The following is a 15,759-nucleotide window of genomic DNA, read 5'->3' on the forward strand; positions in this document are numbered from 1 at the left end:
CTGTACTTCGAATTTTGAATTTTGACTTTTTCCCGGGCAAGCAATATGCGGTACGATGCTCTCTCGTGATGTTGGGCAGTGTGTCACGTGGTCGCTAGTGTGTACAGCTGATGCTCTACAGTGTTCTGTGTTGCCAGGGTTTTTTTGGATACCCCCCCGTATCTACGTTGTATTTCGTGCAGCCATCATGTCTACGAAACGCCCATCTGTCTCTCCTACTACTGGTAAGAAGAAGAAGAGGAAGGCAGATACTCCTGAGGAGAAACTCGAATTAGTATGTTTCTATCTCTAGTATTTATTATGATATTGCAATATCTTCTGTTTTTTACTGTCTTTATTGTTTGTTTAGTAATTAGTGTACTGTCTTGTGCTGTTTTGCACACCAAACAGCTTTAATCACATCTGAGTTGTTCTGAGTCCATTTTCATTATTTATGCATATTTTCCTATTTCACATGTTCGAAACAGCAAACTGTATTACTGCTTATATTTCCTCACACCTATCATCAAAAGAACGTAAAGTACATAAATGCACAATTTTATGATGAATGTATCATTCATATTTAGTATTTTCACTGTCAGTTTACCTTTTAGTGTACAGTATATTAGACACACACTTTATGTGGTCCCGTGTGAGTAGCTTTGTGTTGTTTTATGTAGCACCAAGGTCCTGGAGGAACGTTGCTTCGTTTCACTGTGCACTGTACCGGCTGTACATGGTTCAAATGACAATGAAACCACTTTTGACTTTGATGAAGGCGATAAGCCCGTAATGACCATCGCCTGTGAACTTGGACTTTTGCAATCAACGATCTCGACCTTCTTACAGGATAGGAAGCGATGATGTTCCGTAGGTTAGGTGTATTAAATGCATTTTCGACTTACGATGAGTTTATTGGAACGTAACCCCATCGTAAGTTGGGGACCACCTGTACATAGACATATATAGATGTACCGGGAGGGGCTGCATGCTTCATGTTTTCAACACGGCCTTCATACACATCGATATCTGCACGGATATACTTCGTAATGCCTGTTTAAAAAGGAGTGAATACAAAACATCAGCATGATGATTCGGTACGATCAAAGTGTGAATTAATTAATAGGAGGCTTTCATTAATTATAGCATCTGCAAAGCCCATCGTTCAATCATTAGTAGACACCGTTAGCATCCGTGTCGAGTCCCAAGGTACAAGAGAGGGATGTAAAAAAATCACAACATCATGGGCAGTATGTCCACACAGGAGGGTTCTTAGAATGGTGAGGCCGTGCGACTAAGTGACAAGGAGGGCCTCGGGGGTGTTCTGATCCATACAGCAGAGACGGCAATGTACCGACGAAAGCCGTGAGTCAACCAAGTGACTCACTCAAGTAAGGCATGCAAGATACAGATCGTTCTCATCTCTCTAAGGGCAGGAAGGGACGTTGCGGGCCTTGGGGCCCCAGGAGTCAGCCTGGGGAACAAAGGACAAGAGGAACACATGCAGGAGACGGAACCATATTGAACAGGACCGGTCCACATCCCACCTTCAACATCTAAAACCTGCAGCTTTACTGGACAGAATCACACACCCCCAACGAGGTGCACTGGGGATCAATGGCTGCAAAATCTCAGCAGAGCACACCATCCCCCCCTTGAATTTTACCTACCTGGAGACATACTAAGTACAGCTTGTGTTTGAGCATTCGTTTTCGTGAGGGTAAGAGTGTATTTTGCCTTCGGTTAACTAAATAAGTCAAGCTTGGTTTGATGGCAATCTTATGGCTATGAAAGTCATCACATTGGCCCCTCTACTATAAAAAAAGAAAGGGAGAGCTTGTTGCTATGAAACCATGGCAATCTAAGCTTACAATGCTGTGCCATATGGGGGCAGTCCAAGAAGTCTTTTCCAATAGGAATCTCAGACACGCTGTTTTAATGATCGTCTTTCTAGCTCAGCGTGGAATAAAAACGGCCAAAGTGTTTCAATGACAACAACACATGGTAAACACACTATGGCGGGTTGCAAAATAGGAGCCAAATAAAGCCGGTTGGTGTTCCCTCTCAGCTGGAAGTGCAGTGCAAACAGAGGTTGGCTACGATGTGAGCTCAGAAAAGCTCTGGAATGCCGGCAGAGCAGCATCACGGCTCATATTATGTGCTGAGAAAATCCTTAGCCCTGAGAAACCTGGCGTGTGTTTGATGTAGTCACTGAGAAACTTAGAGTGTAATCTCATCTATTCAATCGTCCAGAGTTGTTTCAGGTTTGGGTGATCTCTTCCAGACTCACTATGCCCATGATCTCTTAAGCTCATATAAGGTGTAAATGTTCATGCACCATAACTTTAAGATGATGCCCAGATAAACCTTTACACGGCTCCTCCTGTAATGTAACGTAAATGTTTATATGCATCTCAAAAAAAAGAAAAAAAAATTCTACGAAGGTGATCAGGAATTTTGGATATTTGGATAAAGTTTTATGCAGCTACTCGTGTGACGAACATTGGTTCATATGGTGGAAAGAAACAAACTAACTGCACTTAAGAATCACACGTCTGCAACTGTGTCTCTCTTCCTACTAATGTAATGTACATTATATAAGTAATTATGTACATTAATGTAAGGCACACACTGGATTTTCTATGAGATGTACGTCGCTTTGGAGAAAAGCGTCTGCTAAATGAATAAATGTAATTGTAAATGTAATGTGATGGTTGAAGAAAAAGGAAATCAACTGCCCCATAGGAGAGAGGAACTAGCAGCTTTTGATCATTAACAGATTTGGTTCATTAAACAAACGATCTGAGCCTTGCACAAATTCAATAAAAGTAATATCTTCCGCTGGCCATAATAACATTATAAGGTGGATTTAGAACAGCAGTTAATTGGCAATAGGCAGAAATTACTTCCATATCTTCAGCCTAATTATTACAGGAGCAATTAAAACTCACTGACTGCCAACAGTGACAACAGACTAAAAATACACAAGAACACTGTATAGAAAGTTTGTGCATAAATTAGCTACCTTTCTCTAAAATGCTTGTATAAAAAATAAATGTATTTTTAAATTAAGCTCAGTACTACGCTACATCGAAAAACGAGCTAAATGCCCGTAGGGAAAAACACATAGCGTTAGATTTTAACTGCAACATCACAGATCAGATCAAAATTTTGGGTATTTGGGTAGTTTGTATTTTTAAACCATTCATATATTTACACATCTTTTACTGTGACTGAAAGTTTGTTAACGGAATTTTTTTTCCATTCCTTGATGGACTAGCATAAACTTATCAACACAGAGAATTTATGAAAGGAAATGTGTGGAGACCAGAGATTTATTTATACAGTAAGTATGGCAGAGGGTGTGTTCCAGAAATTATACCACAAATTTTCATAGAGTTGTCTTTAATGTGAGAAATTGATGATGACATATTGTTCGGCGAGAGCTGCTAGTTCAGGCAGATGAAGTTCGGTCGTTCTGTGCTCTTATGACAGATGCACTGCAAAAAAGGCACACGATGCCGGTGGAGGGATGCTGATATGAAAACTGGCACGTTACGCTTTGTCGAGCTGATCTTCAACATGCAATTTGCTCGTGCACACAACGTATACAATGATACACAGTTTCACCATCCCACACATACTCTTAGGTGCAGTTGTCACACAGATGCCACTTACTTCTTCTGTTGGGTCTCCTTCCGGTCTGCAGATCCCAGGCTCTGCGAAACAAAAGATGAGAAGGACATCAGTCTATGTCACACATGACTGGCAAGGAAAAAGAAAAAAAGGCACCAGTACAGTTGAAAGTCTTTGTATTTCTTTTCTGTTGGGACCCAGAGTAGACAACCTGGGCAAGCGAAAAATTCTAGACATCCAGTATTCTAAAATTACTTCACATGACTACTTTCAGTGCTTCAACCTACTGTAAAAAATCATTTTAATGTATGTTGAAAAAGTCAGCGATTTCAATAAGCGCTTATCCCGAATAGGGTTGCAATGCACTGGGTGCAAGGCTAAGTCTGGGAGGGGTTACACCCTGGATGGGACAACAATCCATTGCAGTATATAGACACCCCTCTACTCACGTGAATTTGATTGACATAAATCCGGATTAACGCAAAAAATCCCGACGTACACATTATTTAGGGATAGGGATTTTTATTTTACGCAAAACATCTGAAATCCGTTAAACGCAAGTCGGCGTAACCGGACGAGGCAGGAAGCTGCATCTTCCCAGTTCCTGCAAGTTTTGAGCCACGAAGGCATCTCCTCTCGTTAGCGTAGTGCTTTTTTCCCCATTTTTCTAACCCTTTTCTTTATTCGCAGTGCCTGGTGGTAAACGTGCGCTCGAAGGAAAACGAGAACCGTCTCGCAAGCGAACAGCATCGATTTGGAGAAGAAATTGAAAATAATAAGGAAGTATGACGGTGGAAGAAGATTATCGTCTATCGCAACGTCATTTTTGGTAGGGTAGCTTGCGTTGAATGGTGGGGAGGAGAGAACTCTGACATACGTAACTTTTGACTTACGTAAGAGTTTGAAGAATGGTCTATTTGTGTAAGTCGAGGGGTGTCCGTGCTTCCATTATAAAGGGCTATTTAATAAGAGCCCACTGTAGACTAAAGACTTGCTGTAGAGCCAAGCGGGAGGTTGTGGCGCCCAACCAGGAGACAACATTTGACACACCGCAAATACTTTAACACACTCGGCAAAGTGACAACTCTATGAGTTAGACTGGGGGACATGTACCTTTCGGGGTATCGTGAGTTACCCTAGTAGGCAAGTACCCTTCCGCCATGACTCAGTGTCACCGGAGGAACGGTACTTTAGCTCACTCACCGTGTCTAAAAGCGGAGGGAATCGCACGTCCCCGACTCCTCCGTTACACACAGACGAAAGACTCCACGCCGTTAATAAGACGACGGGGTTCGAACATGAGTGAGAGCTGCCCCCCAGATTAAATCTGCTAAATACATTTTTGCAAAGACATTAAAATGGTCATTTTCCATTTTAAGTAGGGCAAATATTTTCTGTCCCTGGGGTACACTTCCACACACATTTGCTACAGTGCCCTGGTTGTTTGTGTACATATTTAATTCTCTGCAGCGCTTTCGCATGCCGACCCGGACTTGTTTTTAACGCGACGTGGAAACCTCGGAGCGTAATGGACACACAGTCACAGACGCGTTTTGCAGCGCCGGCTTTTTCCTCTTATTACGATCCCTGCGTCTTTCCGAGCTCCTATTAGTAACTGTGTTTGTTTGTTTGTTGCCCCGGTTCAAATTGCTGTTTGAAACCTTACCTGCAGCACTTAAGAAAGACTTAAGACAGTCTGTGAAAAAACTAGGAGGAAGGAGTTTAGGGTCGCGCCCGGCGACGACTTTCAGAGGTTCCGTTGGGTATTTTGAGAGGATAATTCAGAATTTCTGAAAATAAAGGAGACAGTCAAGGATATTTTTGCAGGTAGCAAGGTAAGAAGTCAAACTGGCCCATGAAAGAAATTTATTACTTGAGCGCGTTACGTCTGACAGTAGGTATCAGCGTTCTTCTTCACCTACAGTATAGCATGGGAACGAAGCCAAGTTTAAGAGCCCTGGGGTTAAAACCGGTCGTAGGACGAGGTTTGTCCGTCTAGGATGTACGCAGCAGGGCTCGGGTTTCTAAAGCTCTACCTGTGCAGGGAGGCAATTCCCACCAGCCTCCTAAACAACCTTCAGCACTGCTCGGAAAGGAAGGACGCGAACAAATCACCTTCTGCCGAATCCCACTCAAGGACCGCTCCATTCCGCCGGCGCGCAAGCCCTGAGAAAGGAGTCCCCGCCACCAATCCGCCGGATCCCGGGTTTGACTTGCGTGGAGCTCTTCTCCGTTCCATGTGAGACGCGCTCGATCCCGGTCTCTTCACTTACAAAACCTGCGAGGCCCACCCTGCGACGGGGGGTGCTTGACATTTGACCAGCTACCGGAACCTGAAAAGGTAGGATTATCTCGCGGTGCCTTTCATCCCTTTCTACCTGCTGCAGGGGATGGGAAGTGGCACACAGTCTGCGTGACCTTTCCAAGCCTGCGAGATCACTTCGACCGGGGCTTCTGTCAGCTCATGCTACGTGACGCCCCGTATTTTAGGCGATGCTGTTGCATCGTGTTAATCCGTCGTGAAGCCCACGGGTGAACACGTATCCGTAAACTCGTCGGATTTTGAGGTTACCTCCACGTCCTCCGTGTTCCTCGAGAGTACAGGTGGTCCCTGACTTACGATTGGGTTAGGTTTCGCGAAACCCATTGTAAATTGAAAATATCGTACCGAACCTACTGAACGTCAGCCTAGCATACGTGCGATGGCCATTACGGGCTTGTCGGACTTCATGGCGGCCAATTATCTTGAGTTTCCCTTCAAGAGGAACTGTCCTCCTCTTCTTCTTCTCACGAGTAGCAGGAGACACAGATGGGCGTTTCTGCGACATTATGGATGCACAAAACACAACCGTGTGACAGACCGGGAGATGCGGATCGCTGCCGCTGCCCAGCATCACGAGAGAGTATCGCACCGCACACCGCTTGTCCGGGAAAAAAAATCGAAATTCAAAATTCGAAGTAGGGCTTCTACTGAATGTCTATTGCCGGCTCGCCATCGTAAAGTTGAAAAAATCGTAAGTCGAACCATCTTAAGTCGAGGAGAATCCGCACTGGCACCTACAACAAGAGCTCTGCTTCTTGATCATCAAACTTTCAATAAGAACTTTGGGATTTAGGTGACGATACAAACAGGAGCATTCGGAACACGTCCAATAAGCACCGAAAACACAAGTAACAAGTGACTTTCATGACACTGATCTCATGAGAACCGTAAAGGGCTGCGGGATACTTCTGCACAGTAGATGCACAGTGAGGGAACCTTCATGCCAAAAACGCAGCCCAGCACAAGAACATCGGAAAAAGCAGAAAAACTGAGAATCCGTGTGGTTCCGGCCCACGTGCCCATTTGGAGGAAAGAAAGGAGGACGAGGAACGGGTCGATCCCATCGCTGATCCGCAGCGGCACTCCACCTCGCTCTCCGGAGGGCTGCCGCTTGCACGTGCCCGAACCTTGCACACAAGGAAGAGCAGCATCGAGGCACAATTTCGCAAGGTGGTACGCGGCAATGCGACGTGGGGACGGCAAATGTCATGCATTTGCCCCTCCGGACGCAAGCAGTCTCAGAATGAACCACGAGCAGAACTCCAGGCTGAGCGCTCGGTTCCCTAGACATACCTCCCGAACTCACCGTGCGCACGCACCTGCCGACTCCCGCGCTGCTCCTAAGGGCGAATTCTCACCGTGGCGTCCCCTCCTCTCGTTCTCCTTCCGCGCCGGCCGCCGTGCGGCTATCACACCGGCGCCATTGTCACTCTCTTTTCGTCTCCCCCCTAATTCACCTCTCCCTCCAGTGCGCACACAGCAAGCGCTCAAGCGCGCTCAGATGGTGGCTGCCTTTGCCGAGTTGTTGTACTTTAATTGTGGTTGCCAGGCAATAAGCTTCTCTAACTCTACACATTGGGGGGGGGGGGAATGGGGGGGGAGATGCACGACTGCGACTGTCACACTCCCCTGTCAGTTTTGCTACAGGTACCTATGTGGGTGGAGTGGAGTGGGTAGCAGGTGGGGGGTGTGGGTTTAAAGGTACAGCTGGGAAGTTGGGGTAGAGGTTACCTATATTCATACCTCTCTTTTTCTATTTTTAAATATACATGCATATATATGTATGACATATGAATACATTTTTTTTTTTTTAACTTTTCCGACTCGTGCGTGTGCATGTGTGTGTTTGTGTGTGTGTGTGTGTGTGTGTGTGTGTACGCCTACAACCTATAGTGTTTCAACAAGAAACATCCTGGGAGACTAAATTACCTCTTTTCTCCGCGGCAGAATACGCAGCGCTGAAGAATCAAATACCTTCACCGTGTGGACATATGTGTTATAATTAACAGGAAGCCGGGCCGAAGCAGTGGAAACGCAATTGCCTAAGTGACATGGCATCTTATTCTCTAGCACCTCCGCGTCTCTGTGAGTCACCTGTTATGTACACATACAGGTTATCACGGTACAGATAGGGAAAAAATCAAACACCGACTCACTAAAATGAGGTGTATTCTAATGTAACGGCGATCGCTGCACTCGGGTTCCGCAGCACGTCCAGTCCGCAGCCATCTGTCCAAATCTGACTTCTCCGAAGACCTCTGAGACGACCCAGAACATGCAAATATGCGAGGCCAATTATCCGACGCCGCCAACAGGGCTTGGCAGCAGGGGGCGGAGCGGCCGAGGAGGCGCCTTAGATACGGCGACGCCAGCAGCTGGTGACGTGTATTTAATGAGTAACCCGTTGAAGCTCAGGACGCTGAAAGGCTTGGAGCTGCTCAGGTCATTGTTCTCAGGACCTCAGCTTTGCTGGGCTGGGCTGGGTTGGGCATTTTATCACCCAGTTCCATCACCGCGAGTTACCTAGTAGAGGCTAACTTGGCGTCCAATGAACGTACAGCACAGCAGCAAACATTTGGATGTTGTAGCAACATGATTTGTTGTCACCGCATTCTTTGGCATCGGGCTGCACCGGCACAACGGTGCCTTTCTGTTCTGATCCGCGTACGGTCACACCGCACCGTACACGTCCGGCCGATTGCGCGGACCTTTTCAAACAATAGCGCGTTTGCTTTGCCGTCCACCTCCACGAAATACCTTTTCATGTTTTTCTAGCAACGCATGCAAAGCTCCCTCCTCTGAGAGAGAACTCCTATCACTTTGAACTTTTGTAAGGCGACTCATTTGCATTTACATTTATTCATATATCAGACACTTCTCCCCAATGGGCCATACAACCCGTGGTAAACAATAGTGCTTTTCACAACAGAAGAAGAGCTTTAGACACAGACATGCAATTATTGCAGTACTGTTTGTATTTGGCCGGTGAACGTTACTATATGGTTGAGTCACGTAGGAGATATGAAGATGATCCTGACAGCTGGTACGATGAAAATTTATATACTGTATGTATTTATCTGGTAAGAAATTAGGAGCGTGAGAGACGTTTTCAGATCCTGCTTACATTAACTCATTTAGCAGATGCTTTTCTCTAATGAACACTATGTAGTGTTACCAGCCCACACACCTTAGTCACTGCAGTGATTTACACTGCTAGATACACTACTTACAATGGGTCACTCATCCATATATCAGTGGAACACACACACACACACTCTCTGTCACTCACACACTATGGGGGAACCTGAACAGCATGTCTTTGGACTATGGGAGGAAACCAGAGCACCAAGAGGAAACCCACACAGACACAGAGAGAACATGCAAACTCCACACAGACTGAGCAGGGATCAAATCCACATCCTCTCTCACCACCCAGGCTCTGTGAGACAGCAGCGCTACTCACTGTGCTACCCATGCCTGAAACACTAAAAGGGATTCAGTAGTTTCGAGGGAGAGCGGGCACTCATTTCACCATGTTGGAACCAAAACGTAAGAAACCTTTGATTTCGGACCCTTCCCGAGAGTGACCACCAAGCAGCCAGAGGTGGAGGAGTGTAGCACTCTTGCCGGGGTGGAAGGACCGATCAGGTCTTGGGCTGTGGATCCTTTGACTGCTGTAGTCCGTAACCAGTCTACCGAACTTGGAACCCACATTCTATGCATTCACAGTGACCACATGGGAGGTTTTCACACCGGGGGGGGGGTTTCAGAAGCGGTTTACCACTACCTTCTTGAACGCACATCTTTGGACTGTGGGAGGAAAATCACATGGATAGAAAGAGCACATGCAAAGCCCATGGACAACTGCACCGGAACTCAGATCCAAAAGCAGAACCCAGGAGCTATGAGGCACCAGCCCTACCCACTGTGCCATCATGCCTCTACTGAAATTGCACTCTTGTATGCCCAGCATCACTGCTTCAAAATGCATTTTCTCAAAAACATCCGAAAAAGTTTTTTATCGCACTTGTGTTGGCGATGATTACTGTATTCGCTGTTGCAGAAAAATCACGAACTTGCAAGAGACCGAGCGGTTTGACGCACCAGGAAAGAGTCACGATGCTACTGCGGGGATGACAGCTGCTGGAGATGGTGTGTAACTGTAGAAGCACAAGATCTCCCTCAACCCTCTGCAGCTAAGCGCCCTTTAAAGAACTCCTCACACTCCATGCACAAAAACAGTGAGGGCTCAGTGCTGCTCCCAGCTTCGGAGCCGAAACCAAACCCTCCCTCCGTTCAGTGAAAAAGAGCATGTTTTGCATAAGGTAAGATTAGCTGTATCATCAGCTCTGCCACTGGCCTTCTGTAACAAAGGTGCACTTTTGAAATGCTTTCCAGCTACCGCTTAAGTAAACCACGGTGCGTGCTCCAAGCACACAGATGCCTTACTGCAGGCAAGTTTCAGATTCGCTGCTTAGCACAGAAAAAGTCCTCTTCCAGAATATTCCAGAAGATTCTTTTCAACTCGCTTAGAAGTGGCTGAAGGGTCATCAGCCGCGCAAGTCGTCAATTACCACCAATTGGCTCCTCTTCTGCACTTTAACGAAACTCTGCCTCGATTTGAAGAGCCGTCTGCCAAAAGGAGGATGCTGTTTTTTTTTTTTTTTTTTTACATTCATTAATGATGCAACCTTCCCATTTGTACCAAAAAAGCGGATCCACACCTTTAACGCTGGCTTTGCAATAACCCAGCTCTGGTAAGTGGACTTTGTGCAATTTCACTGGTCTCATCCCTAGATACTTTCACTTCCAAAATTTAATATAGAGTTTTTTTTTTTTACCTGTTTTGTTTTTTAGCCCACGAAGTACTGAACTGAGCCACAAAGTGACTGTTTCATTCGAACCTCAAGTTCTGCTTTATTCAATAACTGATGCATGACTGATGCGATCATTTTTGTACCTTTAGTATCAACCCTCTGGTTAGATTTTCTCACTTTACACCTTGGTTCGAATTACCCAGGGACACAAAATTTAAATCATTAAGAACATTTGCATCGGCTTATTGGAGGATGTTTCCAATTCCAATGATTTCCTTTTTAAGAAATATTTTGCATTATCAAAAAAATGCTATTTATATAACATAATGATACGCTATGTAATAATATCAGATATATATCAGATTTATCTGCTAAATTATAATTTTCAGAATACTTTGGAGAAATTATGGGCTACTAAAGAGCTCACTGTAAGTCAAACAATGAGATATGATAATAACACTGTGAATTTTATACATTTTCCACACGTACTCCTGTTTAGATTAATTGGAAATACAAAACATCAGGATGCCGAGGGATAATTTTTATTCCAGAGATGGGTTTCAGGCACTTTTTTTTTTCCGCGATAACAAGTTCCTTCCTCTCCCCCACCCCTTCCAAAACTTTCTGAACGTTCACTGACAGTTTGAAAGGTGTGCAGTGCAATACGTCTCTGTCACCGCCAGCCCAGTTGAGGATTAGTCACTTTGCACAGGTTGCTGAAATCAGTGCCTGAAATGAACCAGGCAGCATCATCATGACTGCACACCACCACCCACGAGAGCTGTTGACGGGACAGAAGGAACAGCTGACGCGATGGCACGTATTATCGAAAATAAGGCTCCGCCTCAAATACGAAGCATATCATGCGAGGAGACAAAGGAAGAATCGCTACAGTCACGAAGACCAACAAAAGCAACGGACACAGACCTAACGAATCCGCAGGAGAGATGAGCATATCGAGTCTAGACCCCTGGCAACTCATTCTCTACCCAAGACATTTGCATTTAGTTGACGCTTTCCTCCAAAGCGACTTACGGCGTTTAGCTACCAACAATCATTTACCCATTTATAGAGGCAGGTAATTTTACTGGAGTGATCGAGGGTAAGCACTTCGTCCACGGATACTACGGCAGGAGGTGGGATTGAAATCGGTGACCTCCAAGTCCAAAGGCAGCATCTCCGACCGCTACGCCACCTGCTGCCGAGAGGAGAGAAAACCTTTCACGCACACCTCTTCCGCTGCAGAGACCGGTTCCCTCTCCTAAATTAATCCTCAGCTTAGTTTCTGCCAATTTGCTCATGTTTTCTTCAGCGACAACCTTTAGCTTTTCATTTAGCGGCGGAGGCCTTAACGTTAACGAGCCTTCAACAAGCATTTCCTCCGACAAGCGGGGCGCGTTTTCCCGAGAACGACCGTGAAACGCTCAGGGCGACGCTGATAAAATTGCTCCCGGGAGGAGTCCACTTCCTACTTATTTTGCAGAAAAGGATGCACGCGCGAAGCTCGGTTTCGTTTGCCCCGGCGAACCCCGCGTACGCTTCCGACAGCACGCTTGGCTTCCCAGTTTCCTTCCTTTCTTCTCTTCTCCTTGTTTATTACTGCTGGGATCAGCAGTAAAGGTAAGATTAATGTCCGCCTCAGAAATATGCAGCAAAAAGTTTGATTTAAAGGAATCCGCTGCCAAAGAAGCAGCTCTCGCTTTTGTCTCACCGCCCCTTTGTTGCGATCGGGACAAAAGAATGCGCGAGTATGTAGAACGCGGCTAACGCGACGCGCTATTCGACGCGCTGTAATTCCCTGCAACCAAACGCACGCGATCCTCTTGCAAAAGAAGTTCGGTAAACGGTAACGGCGTGGCGTCAGTTTTGCGGACTTTAAATAAAACCCAGGTGAGAAAACTGTCTCACGGTAACCGGAATCCTTTGCATTTTTGCCCCAGTGGTGGCAGCCATGATGACTTAGCAAAAATGTCGCTAATGTCATCTTAGGCCCTCTAATGCCTTTTAAAATGATAAATGTCTTATTTAAACTTAAGATTTTCAGCAAGGACCTGTTACAACACCAAGAATCCATGGTATTTTAGGGCATGCAAAGGAAACACTTTTAATACATGGAAAACAAAATACTAGCACAGCTTGTCCTCATATGGAGCCTAGAAGGGGTTGTCGTGGCCAACCAGGTTTGGCCGGTACCCCCTGTGTAGCGGGTCTGGGGTTCGAGCCATGCTTGGGGTGCCTTGTGATGGGCTACTGTTCCATCCTGGGTTTGTCCCCTCTCTCCTTGTCCTTGCACGCCGTGTTGCCAGGTGAAGCTCCGGCTTGGGACAAGCAGCTGTCGACATTGGCTGGTCTTCATCGTTAATCTTAACTTCTCAGCGAAGCAATATGGAAGAATCAACCTTTATCCCATACCTTGTATAATCTGTAACTGTATCACGCATTTGAACAAACATAACGGTGAAATGAGAAATGTGTCCAGACCCAATAATTTGACATAATTTTTCTAAGTTGCTTTCATTAGTTTAAGATTTTTAATATTTGCATATTATTTCACATTTTTAAGAAGATAGTGCTTGTTACTGTTAAACAAAAAACTTATTTAAAAACTATATGCACCTCATGATGAATATTTTAAATCCAGACACATTATATAATTGAGATTTTTTATTTCAAAATGTGATTATATATACATCCATCCAGCCATTTTCATTAACTGCTTGACCTGGTCAGGGTCACAGGGGTCCGGAGTTTATCCTGGAGTCACTGGGTGCAAGGCGGGGGGGTACACCCTAGACAGGACGCCAGTCCATTGCAAGGCTGATCACATGTATCTTAAAATTAATGGTTTTCGCTAAAAATATGAGGGGGTCATAATATAAATACCCTATTTATGAAGATGGCGTTGAAGACCGGTAGCTCATTTCAGGCTAATTAACTGAAACCACCACTGATGATATCACAGGTTCATGATATTGACCCTATGAGATGCCATCTGGTAATACTTGCTGAGAGACCCGGTTATATAGTTTCGTGCCCATTCTTTAAGCCTTGTACTGTCAATATTACCCCCAGCTTACACTGACATTTCCATCTCGAAAAAACAGTGCCCTTATCGCTCTCAATTTTTGTGTTACGATTCAAAGAGATGTCCCCAGGTCTTTGCTGGCCACATGACAGGGACACGGCCTGTAAAGGGGCATGCTGGGGGATGTGTGGGCTGGGATGCTGCAAGATTGATATTATCAGCTTCACGATACTCAGCTTGTAGAAGCCATTACAAACTGTAGAAAATTATCTTCTACCTCGCTCCGTTTCCTTCTCGCTTTTTCACCCTGGCCATTACACACACACACACACACACACACACACACATTTTCGGAACCGCTTGTCCCATACGGGGTCGCGAGGAACCGGAGCCTACCCGGTAACACAGGGCATAAGGCTGGAGGGGGAGGGGACACACCCAGGACGGGACGCCAGTCCACCGCAAGGCACCCCAAGCGGGACTCAAACCCCAGACCCACTAGAGATCAGGACCCGGTCCAACCCACTGCGCCACTTCGCCACCGCGCCTCCCGGCCATTACACCGTTAAGTTTAATTTATCCTGTGTTTGTCAATGATTTAATCAATTTTATTAGTGACATTAGGAGATCTTCCACAGAACGCTATATGCCTATAAAGGACTGAACTTCTCATTCCTCTGATTCCAGCTCGACGTTCATCCGCTGTCAGTCAAATTCAAGAATCATTCACTTGAACCCATTCCCAGCCACGCGGCACCTGTCTGGTCAGCCGGCTCCGCCGCAGCACGGCCTCGCGGTCTCTTGCCAATGCCGTTGAGCGAAAGCGGAAAACCACCTCACAGGGTATGAATCCTGGGATGCGTGCAAACGGCATCGTCACGTCTCGCTCAGAACGCGGCTTCTCTGGAACGATACGTGGGTCTGCTGGAATGAGATAAGTCACAGAACTGGAGCGTGTACAATTTGGAGGAGGTTTCAGCAACCGCAGTAATGCAGGGGATGCTGACCGATCAATGAGTCGTAGACGCGAGAGAAGTGGAAACATTATTTACCTTTGACTCGAGAGAAGTTATGATGAATCACACGACACAACGGCTGGCCACCCACTGTCTATCACATCACTTGAAGGCCTCACAGGAAACCGTCTCCAAAGTACATGAATTCAGTAAGCAGGAAAAAACATCTGCTGCTGCCGTATTTTATTTAGGCCTTGTGTTGGGATCAGGATTTTAAATCCAACCACAGGTATGGCTAATGAAGCACGAAGTTTGCCACTTGTAGAAAAAAAGCCCCCTGAACTCTGTGATTGAAGGAGAAAAAGCAAAAATTTGCAAAAAAATTTTTCAGCGGTCCAGAAAATCAATGTGAAACCCAGCAATTGTTGCTCCTGAGATAAAAAAATAACCAGGAAAGCACCACTTCCAGCTCTCATATTCCAGAAGTGTGCAATGCAAGTATAACCAACAAGATATATTCAGTATCACTTCAGCCTTGTGTATCGACTGTAAAATAAAATTTGCCAGATTGTGCTAATTGGAGAATGTGCGGATGCCCAAAGATTTAGACCATTCAATACGGATTCTGATAGAAATAATAAATCATGAGTCAGCTTCTGGATTGCCATTAAACACATTCATCACCACTGTTAAAGGCATTCATTAAACGTCTCAGAAACACTACGTGTATGAAACTCTTCTGCTAACGACCGACGAACTGATGGAGCTGAATCCATCTCTTATACCCCTACCTGTCATGGTAGACTAAGGTTATACGCCAAACCACAAGACATAAAGAGGAATGGCATGTCAAGGACAACTGTCTCCCGGCCAACAGTTTGTGCAGATATCCTCTCCTGGAGGTGTCCAAGAGACCCTCCCACCCTTTGGACACCCACAGGGCAAGGGGGTTACCGCCGGACCTCAGGCTTCTGGCCGTCAAGCCGGCAAGAGGACGGTAGAGAGCAAGGGAACGCTAAAAAT

General features: G+C 45.7%; 1 protein-coding gene across 1 annotated transcript in view; it reads right to left on the reverse strand.

Annotated features, from left to right (window-relative positions):
• Positions 1–15,759, reverse strand: part of ankfn1b (ankyrin repeat and fibronectin type III domain containing 1b) — a 191,138-nt gene that overhangs the window by 52,749 nt on the left and 122,630 nt on the right. The window contains exon 5 of the mRNA XM_029246519.1: positions 3,658–3,698. Coding sequence (XP_029102352.1) covers positions 3,658–3,698 — 41 coding nt within the window. The remainder of the gene's footprint in view (positions 1–3,657; positions 3,699–15,759) is intronic.

Source organism: Scleropages formosus, chromosome 20, assembly GCF_900964775.1.
Source record: "Scleropages formosus chromosome 20, fSclFor1.1, whole genome shotgun sequence".
Taxonomy (NCBI): Eukaryota; Metazoa; Chordata; class Actinopteri; order Osteoglossiformes; family Osteoglossidae; genus Scleropages; species Scleropages formosus.